This window comes from Phycodurus eques, chromosome 18 (genome assembly GCF_024500275.1).
Source record: "Phycodurus eques isolate BA_2022a chromosome 18, UOR_Pequ_1.1, whole genome shotgun sequence".
Lineage (NCBI taxonomy): Eukaryota > Metazoa > Chordata > Actinopteri > Syngnathiformes > Syngnathidae > Phycodurus > Phycodurus eques.
Window position 1 is genome coordinate 14,481,429 of NC_084542.1, and position 20,004 is coordinate 14,501,432.

The 20,004-nt window shown below is 42.6% G+C and overlaps 1 protein-coding gene across 1 annotated transcript in view; it reads right to left on the minus strand.

Moving 5' to 3' along the window:
- Positions 1 to 5,387: 5,387 nt before the first annotated feature.
- The window catches only part of trib2 (tribbles pseudokinase 2), a 40,761-nt gene continuing 26,144 nt past the window's right edge, over positions 5,388 to 20,004 (minus strand). Inside the window, exons 3-5 of the mRNA XM_061704074.1 lie at positions 12,343 to 12,949; positions 9,773 to 10,065; positions 5,388 to 7,688 (exon numbers count right to left, since the gene is read on the minus strand). Coding sequence (XP_061560058.1) covers positions 7,223 to 7,688; positions 9,773 to 10,065; positions 12,343 to 12,615 — 1,032 coding nt within the window. The 5' untranslated portion in view covers positions 12,616 to 12,949 and the 3' untranslated portion in view covers positions 5,388 to 7,222. The remainder of the gene's footprint in view (positions 7,689 to 9,772; positions 10,066 to 12,342; positions 12,950 to 20,004) is intronic.

The following is a 20,004-nucleotide window of genomic DNA, read 5'->3' on the forward strand; positions in this document are numbered from 1 at the left end:
TGGAGTCAAAATTTTTGACATTTTTTGTGACATTTTGATAACTTACTTTTAAGTCCTATTTTTTGGTGACATTTTTTGTAACAATAGTTTTTTATAACATTGGGATGTCATTTTTTTTCCTGACTTTGTTTTTGGTGACATTTTTGGTCGTGATTTTAGGTCTTTTTTTTTCTGGAACATTTTTGGCTATTTGGTGAAATTTTGCTAACAATTTTTGATGCTGATGTTTTGGGGACATTTTTTGGTCAGCATTTCTGGTCATTTTTTGTGACCATTTATTTGTACAACGTTGGTAATGCAATTTTTTGACTTTTTTGTCAACATTTTTGGTTCATTTTCTTTGGTCATAATTTTTGGTACGTGTTTTATAGCAACATTTTGGCAAATATTTGGTGAAATTTTGCGACTTTTTCAGTCAACATTTTTGGTGAATTTGTCATCGTTTTTAGTACATTTTTTGGCAGTAAAATTTCAGGGCATTTTTGGTGACATTCTGTCAACAATATTACAGCCGATGTTCTGTTAACATTTTTGGTCATTTTTGTTTTTTTTGGGTTGCATTTTTTTTGGGGTTTTATTCTTTTGTGTTTTGGATTATTGGCTGTCCAAATCGTCCTTGCTTTCATACCAATTTGGATTCTGATGGGTTCCGGTGTTTGTAATTCAGGTGGCAGTAGAATCCAGAAGGGGCAGAAAGTGTTTAAAAAGGCGTCGTCCTATCTGCGAGAGACTTAAAATATCACGCTTGGCTGCATACAAATGAAGGCGGAGGCAGAGGCAGAGGCAGAGGCAGAGGCACGCCAAAAAGGCAACTTCAGTAAAACGCTCCACACATCCCATCCTGCAGGAAAATGTTCCACTCCAGCAGATAGTCGGCCTTCTTATCGGCGATCTATTTTCTCTCACTTTTCTGCAGTCGTGTGCTTAATTGACTGGCGGAGGGCACCAGGATTCCCGTTAGCTACAAGTATTTGAATCCCATATTGCATTTGTAGTGTACAGTATGTATTTAGTCATAATTTGTCACGAAATGTTCTATGTCTATGATTTTAAGGTGACAATTTTGGTCGCAATTTGTTGTTGTTGCGTTTTACCTTTGTGTCACCATTTTTTTCACAATGTGAGGACATTTTGATGACCATTCTTGTGAAGATTGGAGCTCTTCAAATTTTCATGAGATTTCCTGTGAAATGTCGTAGCAAGACCACGAAAGTGGCGTGCAAAGGCTCGCTGACCTCATGACCTCAAGCTGCGGTCAAAGGTCCACTCTCACTTCGTCAAAGTACTTCCTACTTATGTGCTCCTTAAGCATTATAGACAGGACGGACGATGGAAATGGAGGTCTTAAGGAGGTGGAATTACACACAAAAACAACATTTATCCTGTCAGACAGTACGTCTGCGTTGATCCATTATCTCTGTCTGGAAATGAAACGGCATTGATTCACTCTCAACTGTCGCCACTGAGCTTCTCTTTCTTCTTCTTCTTCTTCTTTTTTTTTGAAGGTTAATTGCTTGCTATTATGCTCAGATTCTTCCTCCAAGGAAAGTAGGGCTATTCCTGCGCTAATAATACAGCAGTGGGTTTTTACATAGGATGAAAACTGACGTTAAACCTTTTACATTATTGGAGATTGTTATTTGGCCATTGTTTTTTGGGGTGGGGGGTCATAATTTTTTGGGTGATTTCTTTTGTCACATTTTGGGGTAATTTTTTTTTTTAAGTTTTGGAGGACAATTTTGGGTGATTTTTTTGGGGGGGGGGGGTCACAATTTGTGGAGACATTTTTGTGAGATTTTTTTTCTTATCACAATTTCAGGGGACTTTTGTTGTTTGAATAGTTTTTACTATTTTTTGGTTACTTTTTTGGTCACAATTTTTGAGATTTTTGGGAGGGTAAAATAAAAACATTTTGGTCATAATTGTAGTGTCAGACCAAAAACAAACTCTTTACATTATTGTAGATGTGGTGATTTTTATTTTATTTAGGTCACATATTTTGGCAATTATTTTGTTGCAAATTATTGGGGAAATTTGGGGGTTTTAAAAAAACATTTCGGTCACAACTTCTGGTAACATTTCTAAATTGACATCACAATTTCGGGTGGGCATTTTTGGCTCCAATTTGATGGTGACATTCTTTGTCACAATTTCTGGTGAACATTTTTTGGGTCATAATTTGTCTTGACCATTTTGGTTGATATTTTCTTGGTAACATTTTATGGTGATATTTTTGCCAACTTTTTTCTAATAATTTTTGGTAACAATTTTGGGTGACGTATTTTGGTCACCGTTTTTTGAGACTTTTTTCTATTTTACTATTATTTTTTTAAATAACATAATAATATATTATTATTATTGAATTTTTTAAAAATGGTTGTTGTTATTATTATGCTATTTTTCAGTTGCAGGCATGCATCGTTTTGTGGCCTGAAGGCATGTTACAGGATGGCCGTTACATAACATAACCTAACTCAACGTAACATCAGATGACACGAGATGACACACACATGCAGTATGTACACGTATGAGCCCCTCGGGAGTTTGTATTACGCAATTAGGCGTGCGGTATTCCCATCAAACAAGGTCACGTGTCGCCCACGGTCATATAAACATACAGCGTATAACATAAAAGTTGATGTCCACACAAGAGCGGCCGGTCGCGGGACGGCGCCGATGAAACATTTTATTGCCACGTTAAGCCCTTGACAAACGAGCGACATAAAAAGGAGCTTGTGGAGCAGCACAAAAACCTGCTGTACACTCAAGCTCTCATTTCATAAGAAAAGTGCATCACTTTGGTTGTAAAGCTACCAAAAAAGATGCTGGCTAAAGATCATTTTTGGTGATGTCGATTTGGTCTTATTTTTGGGGGACACATTTTTGGGACGCATTTTTTCGATGAATATTTATTGGTGAATTTTTTTGCTGATTATTTTGACAGTCTTTTGTTCATTTTTTTGGTGTAAATGTTAACATGTTCCCAATATTTGGTGATCATTTATGGGACTTTTTCTGGTAACAATATTTTAGTTCACATTTTGTGACATTTTGGGGTCACAATTGATTTGATATTTATTTCTTTATTTTATAATTTTTGGACGCCATTTTGGTGACTTTTATATTTGCAATATATTTGTTGACAATCTTTGGTGATTTTTTTTGGGGGGGGGGGGCGGGAGTCACAATTTCTGTTGACTTTTTTTTTTTACAATTGTTTTGGTGAGAAGTTTTCGGTCACAATCATCGGGGATATCGTTGGTGATATTTTTGGTTAAAAAGAATGATGACATTTTTTGTTCACAATTTTTGGGGGACATTTGAGTGACGTTTCCTGAAAACAATATTTTTGTTCACAATCTTTTTGACTTTTTGGTTTACAATCATTCGTTGACATTTTTTGCCCACAATTTTTGGGTGACCGTTTTTTGGGTCACAATCGTTGATATTTTTTGTTCTATAGTTTTTGGTGACATTTTGGTGACTTTTACTGGTAACAATATTTTTGTTCACTATTGTTTTATGACTTTTTTTGGTCACAATTTTGGGGTGACAGTTTTTTGGTTACCGTATTTAGTGATATTTTTTGGTTTGCAGTTTTTGGTGGCATTTTTTTGCTCACAATTTAGGGTGACATTTTGGTAACTTCCTGGTGACAGTATTTTTGTTCACCATTGTGACATTTGATGGTCACAATTGGTGAGTGACATTTTTCGCTCACAATTATGGGGTGAAAGATATTTTTTTTGTTGGGAGTTTATTTTATTTTTTTTACACAATATTTGATGATATTTATGCATCATTTATGCAATTTTTGGTGACATTTTTTCACTCATAATTTTTGGGGTGAAATTTTGGTAACTTTTCCTGGTGGCAATATATTTGTTCACATTTTTGGTGACGTTTTTTTTTTTTTTTCATATGATGACATTCATTGCATTGTAATTGAATAAATCATTATGCACATGATCAAAGAGTGAGCTCACCCTCATACAGTAGTTCACACTGTAAACATTCTAGACTTGGATCTGAGCGCCCTCTAGTGTTGAAAGATAATTAAAGCAACAATAAAAAAATAATAATAAAAAAAAGGTTGACCAGCTGCATAATGACATACTGTATACATTACATAATATTCTTTCTAGAGCCCCGATTGGACAATATGTGGCACGTACGCCTTAAGAGAATTAGTGCTTATTCAGCATCCTTGAAAAAACAACAGTGGCCATCATGTGTGTGTGTGTGTGTGTGTGTGTGCGTGTGTGTGTTGCCCTCAGACGAGTTGATTGTTGCATCTTGAAGGTCTCCACATATCCGGATAAAATTGCAGCTCTGAGATTACCCCCCCCCCCCCCCCCCCCCCACACACACACACACACATTTTGGGTCCGTTTCCATGCGTCTTCAGGCAGAGCTTACCAAAGAATAGAATTAAATGAATAAAATGGAAAGACCTACAATTATTACAATAAATATTAAATCCTTAATCTCATCCCTTATTTCAAAATCCGGGTAAAAATCGAGATTGTGCAAATAGATTACAGCGGAATTCCCGAGTGAGGATAAGCGGTAGAAGAAAATGGATGGATTTATTTTGGATGTGTGCGTAAAATGTTGTTTTTGTTTTCTTTAAATCCTCCGGCTATGCAACATTGTTTGGATTTTGACTCGATAAAGATTTGTCAATCTGGTCTCAAAATAAGTACATAACTATTTCAGATTACACAAAAACAAAGAGAAACAACAAAGGATCCAAAACAAATTTGAATATATCGATATGGATTACATTTGACATTCACAATCATTTATTTCATTTGGTTAAATTAGTCCTCCCTATATTCTAAAATATGTCCTGTGATTTTGTACTAGTTGTAGTGCAGCAGTACATTTTTTCCACACGATGGAGCTCAAGTACTGCACTAATCGTGGCTGTCCAATGGAAAAACGTTGGAGTGCAGCTCCTGTTTTATTTTTACAGTATGATTATGAGTCATTTTGTGTTTATGTACGTAAGTGATTGTCTGCAAAATTGAAAATGCATGTAAAATAGAGCAGCAGAAACTAATATTTGTTCATAAACACTACTGTACAGACAAAATCAAAAAGATATGAAGGAAAAATATTTTCTTACTTGAAACATTTTTAAGTGGCCAAAATTGAGTGTTATGTGCATTAACTTAATTAGTCATTAAAATGTGATATACAAGTATAAGTAGTAGTCAAAAAGAAACATTTTAAATTACTGTAGGTATTCCACAATTTGATGAAAAGATAAATGTAGCAGAGGATAAATATGTATTTTAACTCTGCTTTCTGTATTCATCCTGATCCTTGTGTAACTTCCATTTAATACATGCTCAGAGGAAGAAAAAAAAAACACACACCAATTGCAGTTCACAATTTTATTTACGGAATAATAAATTTGGACAAAACACTAGAATCTCTTTTTTTTTTTCATTTTCTTTTCTTTTCTTTTTTTTTTTTAAACGATACACTCAGAACATCTCAGGCAGATATCCCACCATGCACCACCAAAGACACCCTTCCCTACCTCCAGGACTAAACAGTAGCACCGAATCAGCACCAACTTAAATCAAAAAGGAAGCTCTGTCTACAAAAAAAAAAAAAAAAAAAAAAAGGTAAAATAAAATACAACTAGCTTCTTGACTTGTAGAGGGGGAGAATTTTAGTTTTAAAGCTGATTAAACCCAACCATTGCTTCTAGTCAACCTTATAGCATTCATGGACGCATGCCAATAATAATCATTTTTATTATTTTTTATTTTTTTTTTAAATACAAATTCAAGTAACATGGAGAATACTGTCACCGAGTGAAGAGGGAGAGTGGCGGCGGGAATTCTGGCACACAAGATGGCTGCCCAGCGTGAGACAAGCGCGTCCTGTGTCAAAAGAAAACAAACAACAAAAAAGAACCTGCAATGTAGTACTTTTTAAATATATAGATTTATACTTTTATATAATATATATATATATATATATATATATATATATATATATATATATACATATATATAACTGTTTGATTTAAATAAATGCTGCGCTTTTATTTTTCTAAAGACTTTAAATAGAACATTTCAAACGATGGCCACACGTCAAGTGCACAGATTTCGTAACAGGAAGCAGTTTCTCGGGTTGCAAAATTGCGGGAATTTTCAAAGTTGGGTTTAACATGAATTTATGGGAATAAATGGGAATATAGTTGAAAAGTACGGTATCTGCAAATTTGCTCATTCAAAGATCTTTGTCGGGAACCCGTTTTTTTTTTTTTGTGCAGTCCAAAACAAAAATATTACTACTTACAAAATGACTCAGGCAATTATAATATTGGGCTAGTAAAATGTTTACTTTTTACCCTTGAATATAAAATTATTCCATTAAATTACCCTTAATTTCCAGATAATTCCCAGGGGGAAAAAAATAAATAAATAAAATTTGGAATAGTTTCATAATTGCCCAGTTTAACCCATTCAAACTTACTGGAAACTTGAGTTATTTATGGGTGGCAGTCAAAACAAATTAAAGAAATTAAAATACATCAAAAAATGTTTTATCAATTATTAGAGTTGCAGCGCTCATACTTATTTCAACAACAGTAAAGTATATTCAAGTTCGTTATTAAGAGTCAAATTCTAAAATGTATTCCCGATAATTGCCCTAAATTTATGTTCATTCCCATGGAAAGTTTCCAACTTTGAAAATCCCCAGAATTTTGCCACCCAAAAGTTCCAAATTGAAAATGGCGGCACACACATCAAAAGGATGATGCTGCCAAACGGCGGCGGCACCATTTCGTGTTTTAGCAAAAGATTCTGGGAGATTCAGAAAGCTGAGGAGATACAACAAAAACATTTTTATTTTTTTTTAAATCCCAGAAATGATGAGGAATCCCGTTGTCAGTGTGTCCCTTCATGCTTGCCGCAGAGTCAAAAATGTGTCTAATCGTTACGAACACCACATCAAAGCAAAACAAAAGAAGAGTTCGTTTTTTTTTTTTTTTTTTTTTAAAGCAGATGTTGCTACATTATTATTTGTGGGTCAGCTCCCGATGTTCATCATGCCAGGCTTGGAGGTTGTTTTGTTTTGTTTTTTTTCCTGTGAAAATGCTGAGGGGGGAAAATGAGGGGGGGGGAAAAAAAAAAAAAAAAAAAAAAGCAATAACCTGGCTAAACTACGGCTGCGGTCCGTCCGCTTGTGCTTGTGCTCAGCTGAACAAGTGCTCCTCTTCCATGTTCACGTCGGGTACCATCTGCTCCGGCTCCCCCCGCCCACCCGGCGGCGCCCCGAGCGGGGACGCGGCGGCCGCGTCGAACCACGGGTGCTGGAGGATCTCGCGGGAGGTGAGGCGCTCGGAGGGCTCGCGGCGCAAAATGGCGCGGATCAGGCACTTGGCCTTGGGGGTGAGCGTGTCGGGCACGCTGAAGTGGCCGCGGCGGATCTTGCTGAAGAGCGAGCCGGGCTCCACGTCGTGGAAAGGGTAGCGGCCCACCAGGATGGTGTAAAGCATGACGCCCAGGCTCCAGACGTCGGCCGCCTTGCCCGAGTAGCTGCCGCCCGCGTTGAGGATCTCGGGGCTGACGTAGGCCGGGCAGCCGTGTTTGTCGGAGAGCGAGTCGTCGCCGCCCGCCAGGATGTACGTGTCCTCCAGGCTCTCCAGCTTCAGAGCGCTTCTTCACGACGCAACAGGGCACACACAACAACAAGACGTCAGGAAAACGCCTGGAAATGTATGCCACTTTTCCACCTTTTTATAACATCGACGCCTAGAGAGTCTACTATACATACTCTGCGCTTGTGTGAGGTGCCCAAACTTGGTGGCATTTCTCTCCCTCATAATCGACGTGACAAGCCCGATGTTTGTCTTCTATTCAAAAGCTGTGCTGATCTCAAATCAAGAGCCACGCAATGTCGCCATCTACTGGCGTCTCTTAGTCATTACAGTTACGTAACAGCTTGAATTTCACAGACAAGCTGGGCGAGAACCTTTTCACTGCACCGAGATGCAGAGTCAATTAGCAGCAAGATGAAGAGGCAGAGAAGGTCCCCTACGAAGCAGAGAAAATAGGGGCTTGGGAGTATTTTTGGATGCTCTGTCTGTATGTTTTGCTGCTCAGTGCGTGTTGAAGAATTAGTTTTTCTGAAAATTGTGTTTAAATACACCAGTTCATCGGCTTCTGTGTAAAAGGCACCTATGGTCTTCTCCTCAGAAGGAGTAGAGTAAGTTTAAAAAAAATAAAAAATAAAAATTAAAAAAATAAAAATTAAAAAGAGTCCCTTGTCCTGGCTGCTTAGGACAATATGTCTAAACAGAGTAATACAAGAATGGAATTTACCCCTTTGACGTCATCTGTGTGTGAGAGGGGAAAGTAATTAAAGAGGCACAAGCGGGGTAATAAGCCTTGACGGGAAGTCCTTTTGAAAACAGGAGGAAGCGGGGCGGCTAATTCCTCAGGATTATCAACGCTGACATTTGCTCTCGCTTCGATAAAGAGCCAAACGTGTCGGCGCAACGACGGGATTTTATTTTGTTAAAAGTGGGCCGAGATAAGAATTGCTGATTGCCTGCTCCCCAATGTCTGACTCGCGCACGCGCGCACACACACACACACACACACACACAAACCATAACAGCTTGTGTTTGCTCTGTAAAGCTCACAAGGAGCCGCTAGGATACCCTGGAGTGCTGTTAAATAACAAGCGCTTTTAAGCCAGATGAGGATGTGTGAGGTCCTTCTTAAACATTGCGTGGAAGGAAAATGCCCCCCCCCCCCATCCCCCCAAAAAAATCGAGTTTAAGGTACAATTTTGTCATCACTAGTTTCCCAGCACGGCCGTGGTAATCCGCCGTTTCTAAAGCGGGAGAACTTGCTTTGTTTCCCGCCGCCATTGTGCCTAATAAGATTATTTCCATAAACGCCCGTATGGAGGAAATCCCAACCAAAATTAAAAAGTGTCGACAGCTTAGAAATACACACGTGTAAGTACAATTATGTAGCGGCGCATTTGAGCGACTCAATGCCAGCGTGCAGAATCAATTTGAATATTATTGTGCGGCGCAGCAACGTCGGCACACTGAACCGGACGAGGACGCGGGAAACGGATGCGGAGGACCGACCTCCCGCATCTACCTACCGAGCCACCTAATTCACTGATCGAACTTCCAACTTGCCTACCTTCTGATCGGCCTCCTGTAGCTTACCTAGCGATGAAGCTACCTACCCACCACCCTACGAGCCGACTTACCTACCGACAGATTCCTACCCATCGACCAACCGACCGACCAACCCGTGCGCATTGTTTGAACTACCTACCATCAGATCGTTCTACTACATAACCTACCTAACGTATGGCAATCCAATCGACCTATCTACCCAGTGACCGATCGACCCACGTTCCGACGGATCCATCAACCAACCAATTTACCGCCTTTTGCCTGCTGTAGCTATTTAGCAATCAAGCTACATAACAACCACCCTACAAACCAACTTGACCACCAACCTACCTACCGATTGACAACCAACCACCTATCGTTTGACCTACCTACCTACAGACAGGCAACCTCTTATATCTCGCAAGCTCCCGACCGACCAACCTACCTACCAACTGATCCACCTACTGTACCTACCGTAGCGGTTTGTAACTTCATCATTTGTCATGTAAGTTTTATTGGATTAGAAACGATGTGACACAAATATACCGTACTTTAGACAATTACTAAATGGCCCACATGTTGAGTTTTGACCCGACAACTCACCTGCCCTCGTTCTTGAAGACAAACTTCCTCAGCTTGAGGTCTCGCAGCACCAGGCCGCCGTCGTGGCAGTGCGCCACGGCCGAGACGATCTGGTAGAAGAGGCGGGCGGCCTCGTCCTCGCGCAGCTTCTTGCAGGTGCGCACGAACGAGTGCATGTCGCCATGGCTGCGCTCGAAGAAGGCGTAGGCCCGCGTCTCGCCCAGCAGGACCTCCAGGACCTGGTTGATGTGCTGGTGGCGGCCCAGGGCGAAGTAGGCCGCCAGAGAGTCCTGGTAGCGGCCTACGTCGAACACCTGAGGTGGGCGGGAAACAAAATGGACCGCGTTAGGAAGCCATTTTAGTCAAATCAAAGGTGTAGCGTATAGGTCGTCTCCTCTATACCGCCCGCAATGTATCCCACAATGCATCTGGACAAGTCGTGTCTTCGAAAAGTGGAGTCGCGTTTCTATGATGGTGAAGAATAGTTCTAATTTGTTTCTGTTCGACATTTTTTTTAACCTTGCAATGTCCTCATAAGAGTTTTAATTGTTCAAAGCAATTCTATTTGCTTCTGCCTGAAACTTTGACTAACTTACTCGACCCTATAGGAAACCTCCTCATATTTGCAGTTAGCCTTTTGCTAATTGGCCTAATCGCGGCTGTTTTGGGTGAACGTATCCTCCGTTATGGCTGGAAAAACTCCCCCCGTTTGCCGTTTTGAGCTCATGTCAAAGCCACGCCAAATATCAAAATTCTGCATGGGCGCCACCTTGCAGCATGCTGGTGCTATGTTAAAGTGAGGGGAAGAGCTTCATTTTGACCAGGCCGTAGCGATGTCTAATATAAATAAAGTGCTTTGCCGCCATCTCGTGGCATACACAAGTAATTCCAAACATTTTTTGGGTGAGCAGCCAAAATGTGATCCTATATGCTGACGAGGCGATAAGGCCGAAATAAAAGCGTATCGTATGAGAGCGATGCGCCGCATGCCCAGGTTGCACTGCCTCTTTAGTTGCCATGGCAACACCCCTCCCTCCTCCTCTTCCTCAAATTGACTTTCAGGTAAGAGTGCTTCCACCGCTGGCGGTCAAGAGGAGAATAACTCCACACGGCTCCACAGCTTTGAAACCTCCTCGAGACGGCGGGGCGCGCACGGGACGCATCGGTGGCGGCTTGAGCTGCCATCGATAGGATGTCTTGGCATGGGGGTCGGGGGTCGGACAGTCGGCTGGTGGGCCATTCATGTGTACTTAATGTGACACAACAAACCAAGAAGGTAATCGAACGCGTTGTGGATTTTGTATCGGGATCAATTGTGGTCCTTAAAGAAACACACACACACACACTTAATTGTAACTAATTGCCTTTTGTACATAAAATAAATAAATAAATAACATTTAGATTGACATGGTTGGCAAGGGAAAAGAAAGTAATTGTGTTTTGGGCCTTAGGATAATATTAGGGCTACAAGCCTCATTTATTATTTTAATAATCAATTCATCGGACAAGAAAATCTTTTCAATGTCCATCCTTTTTTTTTTTTTTTTTTAAAAACAAGACATTATTTCAAATTGACACTGCATAAAATGCACAAACATGACTCAGTTACTGGTTTGGTCTGCAAGATCTCTGAAAATAGGCAAAAATGTTGATTATTGCTTTCCAGACGAAAAGTGGATGTTTGTAAATGTCTTATTTTGACGAAACACAAAAGATAATCAGTCAGCTTGCATTGAGGATGACCGAAATGTGATTTACTCTTTAGAGGATGAAATTCCGAGGATCTGGACAATTTGAAGTTAAACAAGGTGTCTAAACGACTAATCGATGATCAAAACATCACTCAGTTAATTTGATAAATTGATTCGTCGTCAATTAATCGATCAACTGTTGCAACTCTGTATAATACAAAACAATGCCTCGGCAAAAATTAATGCTCTTCCTGACCATCTGAGGGCACCACAGTCCACAACTAACGATTACCGAGCTTGATTTGCTGATTTATTTCCCCTTTTGACTGTTTATATGCTCAAGTTGTGTTTACTACCAACGTAAATGTCGATTGTCAAGTTGCACTGCATCAATAAACCGCGAGAGCTGCTGGCATGAGGGCCCCCGTTTCGCCGAGGCTCAATGTCCCCGTCAAAATATGAGGTGCAGCCGCCCGGCATGATGCAATGCGCCATTGCAAAGCACAACCGCGACAAAAGTGCATCACAACTCAGGCGTCACCTTTAAAAACGACACTTTTTAGATGCAACTCTCGTGTTACATTGGAACCAATAGTGTGTGTGTGTGTGTGTGTGTGTGTGTGTGTGTGCGTGCGCGTGTGCGTGCGCGTGCTTCCTGCTCCATTGTGAACGTTACGTCATAGCGGCCCATTCACTTTTTCCAGTAGGCTCTTCTCTCTCTGGCTCTTTGCAATGCAAGCCGATTAATGCGGAGTGCTCGCTGCAGGCGAAACTAAGCCTTTGTGCACCAATGCATGCTGAAATATGAATATTCGTGCAGCTGGCCAATTAAAAAAAAAAAATATATATATATATATATATATTTATGTATTATGTGCGTGTGTGTTGGTGCGTGCTCACCTTGCAGACCAGCTCCTCGCCGCTGTGCAGATGGGCGGCCCTGAAGACGTGGTCCCCCTCCAGGGGCTCCAGCAGCAGGTAGTCCCCGATGCGGGAGATACAGTGCGAGGCGTCGGGGGTCTCCGGCGGGCTGGGCGAGCCGAGGTTGGGACTGAAGCTCTGGGGCGACTCGGCGGCGCTCCTCAGGCAAGATAAATCTTCGAAGTCGTGCGATTTGTGCCGCGATCGTCCATGACGTGAAATGTTAATCGGACGTGACCTCTGTATGTTCATTGGGGGAATGTTGGTGCAAGAGCTCCACCGGGATCGGCGACGACGACTTGTTCAGTCCTCTTCGGGGGTCTTCCTTAGCCGGGATACCGCTCGGTTAGCGGGATTCAATGAAATGAAAGAAAAATCAACTTGCGGGACAACAACAGGCACCCAAAAAAAAAATAATAAAAAAAAAGAAAAGCAGCTGGGTCGACTCGCCTTTGTTGTCCCATACAGCGTTTACAGCCGGCTAAAGCGTCCCAATTACGAGTCCCGAAATCCACGGAGAACCTCTTCGAAAATCACTTTAACGTCGCCTTGAGTTGCCTTAAAGCTTTTTTAAAACTGCATTCAACTGTTCAAAAAAAAAAAAAAAAGTCAATGCATTGGAAGCGCGCTAGCTCAATATGTGTGTTAGCTTATTTTACCGGTGTAAAAAAAAAATATATAAATAAATAGTGGCACGTTTCGTAAAATAGAAACAATAAGTTGAATAAATGCTCGTTAAAGCAGTTAAAAAAAGTAAATAAAGTGTTCCCAGTCGATATCAGGGGGGGGGGGGGGGGCAAAAAAAAAAAAACACGGTGGTTAGCAGGTGTAGCTAACTAGTAAGCCCCGTGCCAACTAGTAGCAGGTCGGCCCTTGCTCCATCCAATCCACGCGTGGGGATTTTGACTGTGTAGCCCCACCGCCCTGCACGCGACAGGAAAAAGGGGGACGCGGGCGGCGGCGGCGAGTGGAAGCAGACGTCGTCGTCGCTTCCAGGTGGAAGGAGCGAGGCTGTCGCTTGGCGTGCTGTGACAAGGAAGGGACGGGAGCCGGCTGACTTTCCCCGGGCCTGTCCCTCGATTCAGCAGGGCATCCTCTCCTGTGGCGCCGCGGTGCCTCGTCCGTGGGCTGGAGAGAGGAAAGGTGCGAGGGGGGTAGGGGAAGGGGGGAGAATCCTGACTGCTCGCTTCCGTGCAGAGTGGAGCTGCACACCGCACACTGACTCCAACACTCGCGAGCCAGCAGCCTCCTGCCCCGCCTCCGCTGACGTCACCGCGCTCCGGGGTTCCTCATTGGCTCTCGCCGCCCTCCCCCTTTCGTCCCTCAATAGGCAAACGAGGCCAAAGCGAGGTCACGTGACACGTGGAATTTGAACGCATCGCGTGCTGGCAAATGAGATTGGAGAGAGGATGGAGAAGGGAAAACGGGACACGAGATGTGTCTCCTCCAGGAACGATGACAGTGGGGGCTGGGGCTGGTGTTCCCCTCTCTCTGGGAATGTCGATAAATATAAATATATCGACCTCATTTCTCGAAGGCTCCGAATCCATCCATGCATTCATTTTCTAAAGTAGCGACTCGTCCTCATTAGGACGGCGGGGTACAGACACCCCTTAGACTGCTTTGCCAGTCAGTGCAGGGAACATACAGACAATCATTCACCGTCATTTGACAGGTTAGAGCAGGGGTGTCCAAACTACAGCCCAGGGGCCATTTGCGGCCCACTGCCCAATTTTGGGGCAGCCCACGCCATATAAAAAAATAATAATAATAATAACATTAAAAATAACATTTGACAGGACTAGTTGGGTGTGGGTGTTGAAAAGTGTTTTTAGATAGCTGTCTTTTTTTTACATCCTCCAGAGAGCACGAAGCATTGAGGATGCTGCAAAAAAATTATAAACTTTTGGCCCTGTTCATGGAATATTTCACATATTATGTATGTGGACTGTAGTGTCCTTTAGGCGGTGCACGAAGCGTGTGAGAGGGAATTAATGAACCTTAGGAAAAATTGTCGAGTAAGCATGAAGAGTGAACCACAAGAGTACGTGCGAGCAGATGAAATTAACTCCGAGCAAATTGACTGATTCAATTTTTTCTTTCAAACATGCAGTACGAATAAACAAAGAAAGTAAAAATGTAAATAAAATTTAAAAAAATATATATATATATCTACGACTGAAACACCACGTACTCCCAGTCCAAAAAGGAGAAGGAAGATGTAAAATGTATTTAAAAACTGTTGGTCCATCACAGACCTTATCTGGAGCAGGAGATGAGTACTGCAAATATTTGTATACGTAACAACATGACATGTGTTTCAAGTCAAAGTACGGCTTTAAAAAACAGTGAAGTGATTCAACTTACTGAGAAAATATGTAAACATTTTAAACTATTGGAATAATAATGGGAAAGAAACATCAGTGTGCTGCAAATAGTGAAGGTTCACTGTAGATAAAAAAAAAAAAAAAAAAAACGTGACAAATATTGATGAGAAACTAGTAAATACTTTTTGTAGCTGCCATCAATGTTGATAGTTGATGCTCTGGTATCGAAAGGGTATCAATGCAAAACTATTTTGTCTTACCGCTTATGCCTACTGAGTCACAACATCACGACATACGGCGTCGCCGACATTTTGCGCACCTAAAAACATGACTTATCGAGATAAAGATTGTCAATTTGGGCTCAGCAGTGTGAAAACAAGACGCTGGCGCTTGCAAATTGCTTTTGTGCTGCCATGGAAATGCGCGAGCGTCTGTGTGTATGGGACACAATGTGTGAGAATGCATCGTCCACGCTGAGAAAGGGGCACAATACTTTAGAAACTAAAAGACCTACTTGGTTCAGCTGGCACAACCAAGTGGAAGGACACGCTATGTGGCATGTAGAAAAGCGCCAACAATCCTACGACGCTTCGAAAGCTAAGCAAAGTGTTTAGTTTAGTTTACAGTGACACTGACGCTGCCTTCCCCACGTCGGCAGGAGCCTCTCATACACCAGTAGCACTCGAAATCCGAGGGTGTGATTATGTCGCTATTATGTCTCCTCATAACGCGGAAGGTCAAGTGAAAAAAAAAAGTGTTTTTTTTTTTTTTATAAATGTCACGGCGTTCCGCGGCTTGCGAGATAAGCGACGGCCAAATGACAAACGCGCGCTGTCCTCGTTTGGCCTGTCGTAAAAAAAAAAAAAAAAAAGCTTTCACACAGGCACATTCATTCACGCTGCTGCCATGGCAACCCTTCTCCATCCCTCAGGAAATATTATACAGCACCACAACATAAACACACGCACACACAGAGCTCTTATCAAGAGCTACCTGTCACGCATGCTCGGAGGGGAAAATGACGGCGGCGTCAGTCAGTCAACGTGACTCATTTCGGGCCGCGCCCACGCATCACGAGGCGTTCTGCGTACACTTTGGAAATAGATTAGCGACTCCTTATGTGGCGTGTGTATTATACAGCGGTACTTCTTTTTATCACAACGGTGTGAGTTAGACAGAAAACTTGGGAGTGCAAACAGGAGTGGCGCTCAACGACGGCATCCCTACCTGCAGAATCGTTGCTAATCACCGACGTAGATGCACAACACATCAATACAGTTTTTACCGATTACAAGAAGATCGATGTGAGAATACGGTGCGTCCAGAAAGTATTCACAGCGCTTCGCTTTTTCCACATTTCGTTCTTTTACAGCCCTATTCCAAAATGGATTAAGTTCATTTTTTTGTTTTTTTCCCGACTGGTCATCCTTTTCATGTAGGGCATTATAGCACAGTAAATGCAACATAAACCTGCACATCCTTTACTTGTATTTTTGAGGCCGACAGGTTGAATCCTGTAAAAAGAATAAAGGGGCAATGAAAGGCACGTCAACACCTGAATCTCAACTTCCTGGCCACCGCTTCCTGTTTTGTCTGTGGCAACGCACGCTCGCCGGCAGGCGCCAATGGACAAATCCCTCGCCATATACATAATTCTCCCCATGTTGACTTTTTAGGAGCGTATCCAGAGAGACAGCTTGTGCTTTAAAAGTTGATCACATGAAAATCTAGGGCACGCAGGATTGAGGGCAAAGGCAGATAAGAGCGGCCGTCGTTCAGTTTATAAAAAAAGGGAAAAAAAGCCAAATATTTGTTTGATGGAAACACAAAGGAGGGGCCTATGCCCCATTTCAAGGATGAAGCCGCTATTTAAGATAATAATTTGACTGTCGTCTTGAAAGACCTCCGCTGCGGGCCGAATAGCTTGAAGCCTGACAAGGAGGAAAAACAGCATTGGACGGCCTGCGATTACTGTCAACGTTAGCGGCATTAGCACTGACAGTAATAACGCGTTTGCAACATATTTGCCCATCGGAGGCTGGCATGAGTCGGCGTGTTTACCATACGTTAGCGCTTAACAATGCCCGAGGGTGCTAGTTTGTAGGAATGTGACGGGGTATGTTTTTTCCTGTGGAACCTATTCTCATCTATTTGCAAAAAAAAAAAAAAAAAAAAAAAAATCACCTATTTGGGAATGTCTGCATATTTTTGGGCTCTTTCTGTAACACCCTAACCTGCTGTCACAGCCCTGGCTAATAGTAATTGGTGTCAAAGAACTACGTTAAAGTAATACATCTCGACTATTTTGATATTTGTAAGCCGGGGAGGATCTAAGTTTAGCCTGCGATGTTACGGAACGCCGAATGTGTATTATAAATGTTTATAGATGACCACATGCAGATGTATGACAATGGATAAATAAGTCAGATTCGAGTGCCAAGAGTCCACTCGAGCAAGAAAAGAAATTCTCGGGGCCTCTGCATGCTCACGACGACCTTCGCCATTGATCGGATCTGTCTAATCAGTTTACTTTTCGGGCCGATTAGCGCTACTAGCTAGTACACATGCTATCAGACTCAAATGACTTCAGAGTGAGACGGACAGTGCAGGGAGTGCAGTTTGGACGTGGGAGTATTATTCCCGCTGCGTGAGATGATATGAGATCCGACAGATGGCTTACTAGCACCTGTGCAACATGTAGAAGGATGGGGGGGGGGGGGGTGTAATAAGTGCCACGGTTATGAGGGAGACGCAATCTCCTCGGACGAGAGATCACATCGCACTTTGGAGGCGGCGTAAAACAAGGGAACAATATCAAATGTGATATGAGAGCAGTGGATGGCATCTTAATGACTCCTTGGCTTTAGATTGCAAATATACAGACTGTGGTTAAGGTAGGCGGGGTGGGCGAGCAATGCGGCGGCGGATAGTCGACTATAAAAACTTCTGCTCGCACTAAAGCTGGGATTTATTCACCTGGGACTTTCGTAAAGCATTTTCCCAGAGCGAGACAGTGTGCGTTCACAAAGCCAATGCGGGTTGCCCTATTAACATAATTAGATGCATCGTCACTGCGACACAGTAGAGCGAGCGGGAAAGAGAGAGAGAGAGCAATTGGAGAGAGTGCTAATTTACGATACTGAGAATGACGCAGTTATTTAAGTTACGGAGCTGGAGGTATTTCACATTTTACCGATGCTATGTTACCGGTGCTATGTTAGCTTAGTGACTGCTACGATTTATGTCTGTAAGAACAGTTCATATCGTGTTATAGTCATGGAGTCGTGTTCGATAATATATGTATCGTGGTTAACGGGCCTTATGCAACTGCTGAATGTAACTAGTAGAGTAGCTTGTAATCAAACGTAGTTACTTTTAAAATCAAGTAAACAGTAACGTAACAAATGTATGTTTTAAAGGAGTAATCAGGTGACGTTTTCAAGGTAACTGCGGCAACACTGGTGGCAGATCACGCTTTACGCTCAGTAAATTGGGGCATTAGAAGCACAACAGTCGAGCCAAGATTTATTCGCCTGTGCCATTGGGACGCATTTTGCTGAAGCGTGCGTATTCTCCCAAAATGTGCACGTGCCTCTGGCACCTACACGTCTTTTGGCCGAGACTGCATCATGACAGCCAAAGTGAGGCGCGAGTCTTGCACCCGGGCTCGTCTTTTCTGAGTCAGACTTCCAGAGGTGTGAACGCCCGTCTGTCTGCTGCACTCTCGCGTGGCCTCCTGCCAGAGCTCTAATTTAAGCTGCAAGCAGTCTGCTGAAAAGAAGGAGATGTGGTGGTGGGAAGGGGGGAGAGGGGGGAGGGGGGGGATGTTGTTTGAGCCCAGGAAGGACCCCGGAGTGGAGTGGATGGCTGTTAAGCTCATCAATGGACGGATGAGTCAACGCCAGTGCAGTCTCTTACTGTACACTTCGTATATTCAGTGTTTGCACTGTCACCTGAGCCCAGGAACTGTATGCACTAACGGAGTCAAAGTACGAGAATCTATGTGCGTGTGTTTGGGTTCACAAAACCTGTGAAGCAACTATTTCCACATCCGCCTAATTCTCAAAGGTCAGAAGCTTTCAGACTGCTGGCTGCGCCTTGCATCCGATTTCCATTTGGGCCACTTTCACTTTCAAACCTCCCACCTTCCTACCTTGCGCACACTCCTACAGATCTTCATTACCTCTTAGCGGGGGAGGGGGGAAACTCCAACTAGTAGACGGGAAATAAAGTGTTGTTTGACGTCTTGTTATGGTAATTAAAAAGAATTAGTGCCACTGAGAGGACTGGAGTGGAACGGGATCGCCTAAAAAACAAGCTCCATGGCTCCCTGCCCAAACCTTTTTGAGTCTTAAAGACCACCATAGTTCTTGTGTGATTTGAGGAAAGCAGATGTTTAACAATCCACAGTGTGTGTGTTAGCCATTAGCATACACAAATGATGCAAATTCATCATTCGTTGTATGGGAGGGGTAAGATGTATTTATTTGAAATTGGACAGTAACGTTGGCTATTTCGATTTGAAGCAGCCATTTTGGATTAATTTGTACTTTGACAAACTCCTACTTGGAAATGTGTCCAAATGACCTCCAATCAGACAGATGGGGCACCCTAAATTCCATCCATCCATTTTCTGAGCCGCTTCTCCTCACTAGGGTCGCGGTAGTGCTGGAGCCGATCCCAGCTAACTTCGGGCAGGAGGCGGGGTACACCCTGAACTGGTTGCCAGCCAATCGCAGGGCACATATAAACAAACAATCATTCACGCACACATTCACAATTCAGGGCAATTTAGAGAACTGTGCTGTAGATGTTCCTCTGTGGTCTCACAGCGGATGATTTGGTGTCCACGTGATCTCCTATGATTGCTCCAAATGACTGGGAAAGGAACTGTACCGCCGGACCACTTTGCCCAAAAAAAAAAACAAAAAAAAAAACCAAAAAAACGGTTATTCCCCAAAACCAGTTCAAGTCGCCAAGAAGAGCAACGTATCCGGGTGGTGGCTATCTTTAAATTCTGTGGTAATAGTGTTGCCGTGACGCTTGTCTGGAAAATATTCACAGTTAAAATCTTATCGGCTTCATTTTCACTCTGCTTATCATCTAGCCGAGTGCTGCTCGGGTCAGACTGCTCTCTGTACTTCCCTTAAACCCTGACAGTGTGTGTGTGTGTGTGTGTGTGTGTGTGTGTGTGTACATGTCTGTTTTCTTAGCTATCTTGGTTGCGTACTTGATATGACAATTGAGCAACGATGCTTGCACGTTTAGATGAAATCTGTCACACAGTTGCCAGGGAATAAAAAGTAGCTTGTGT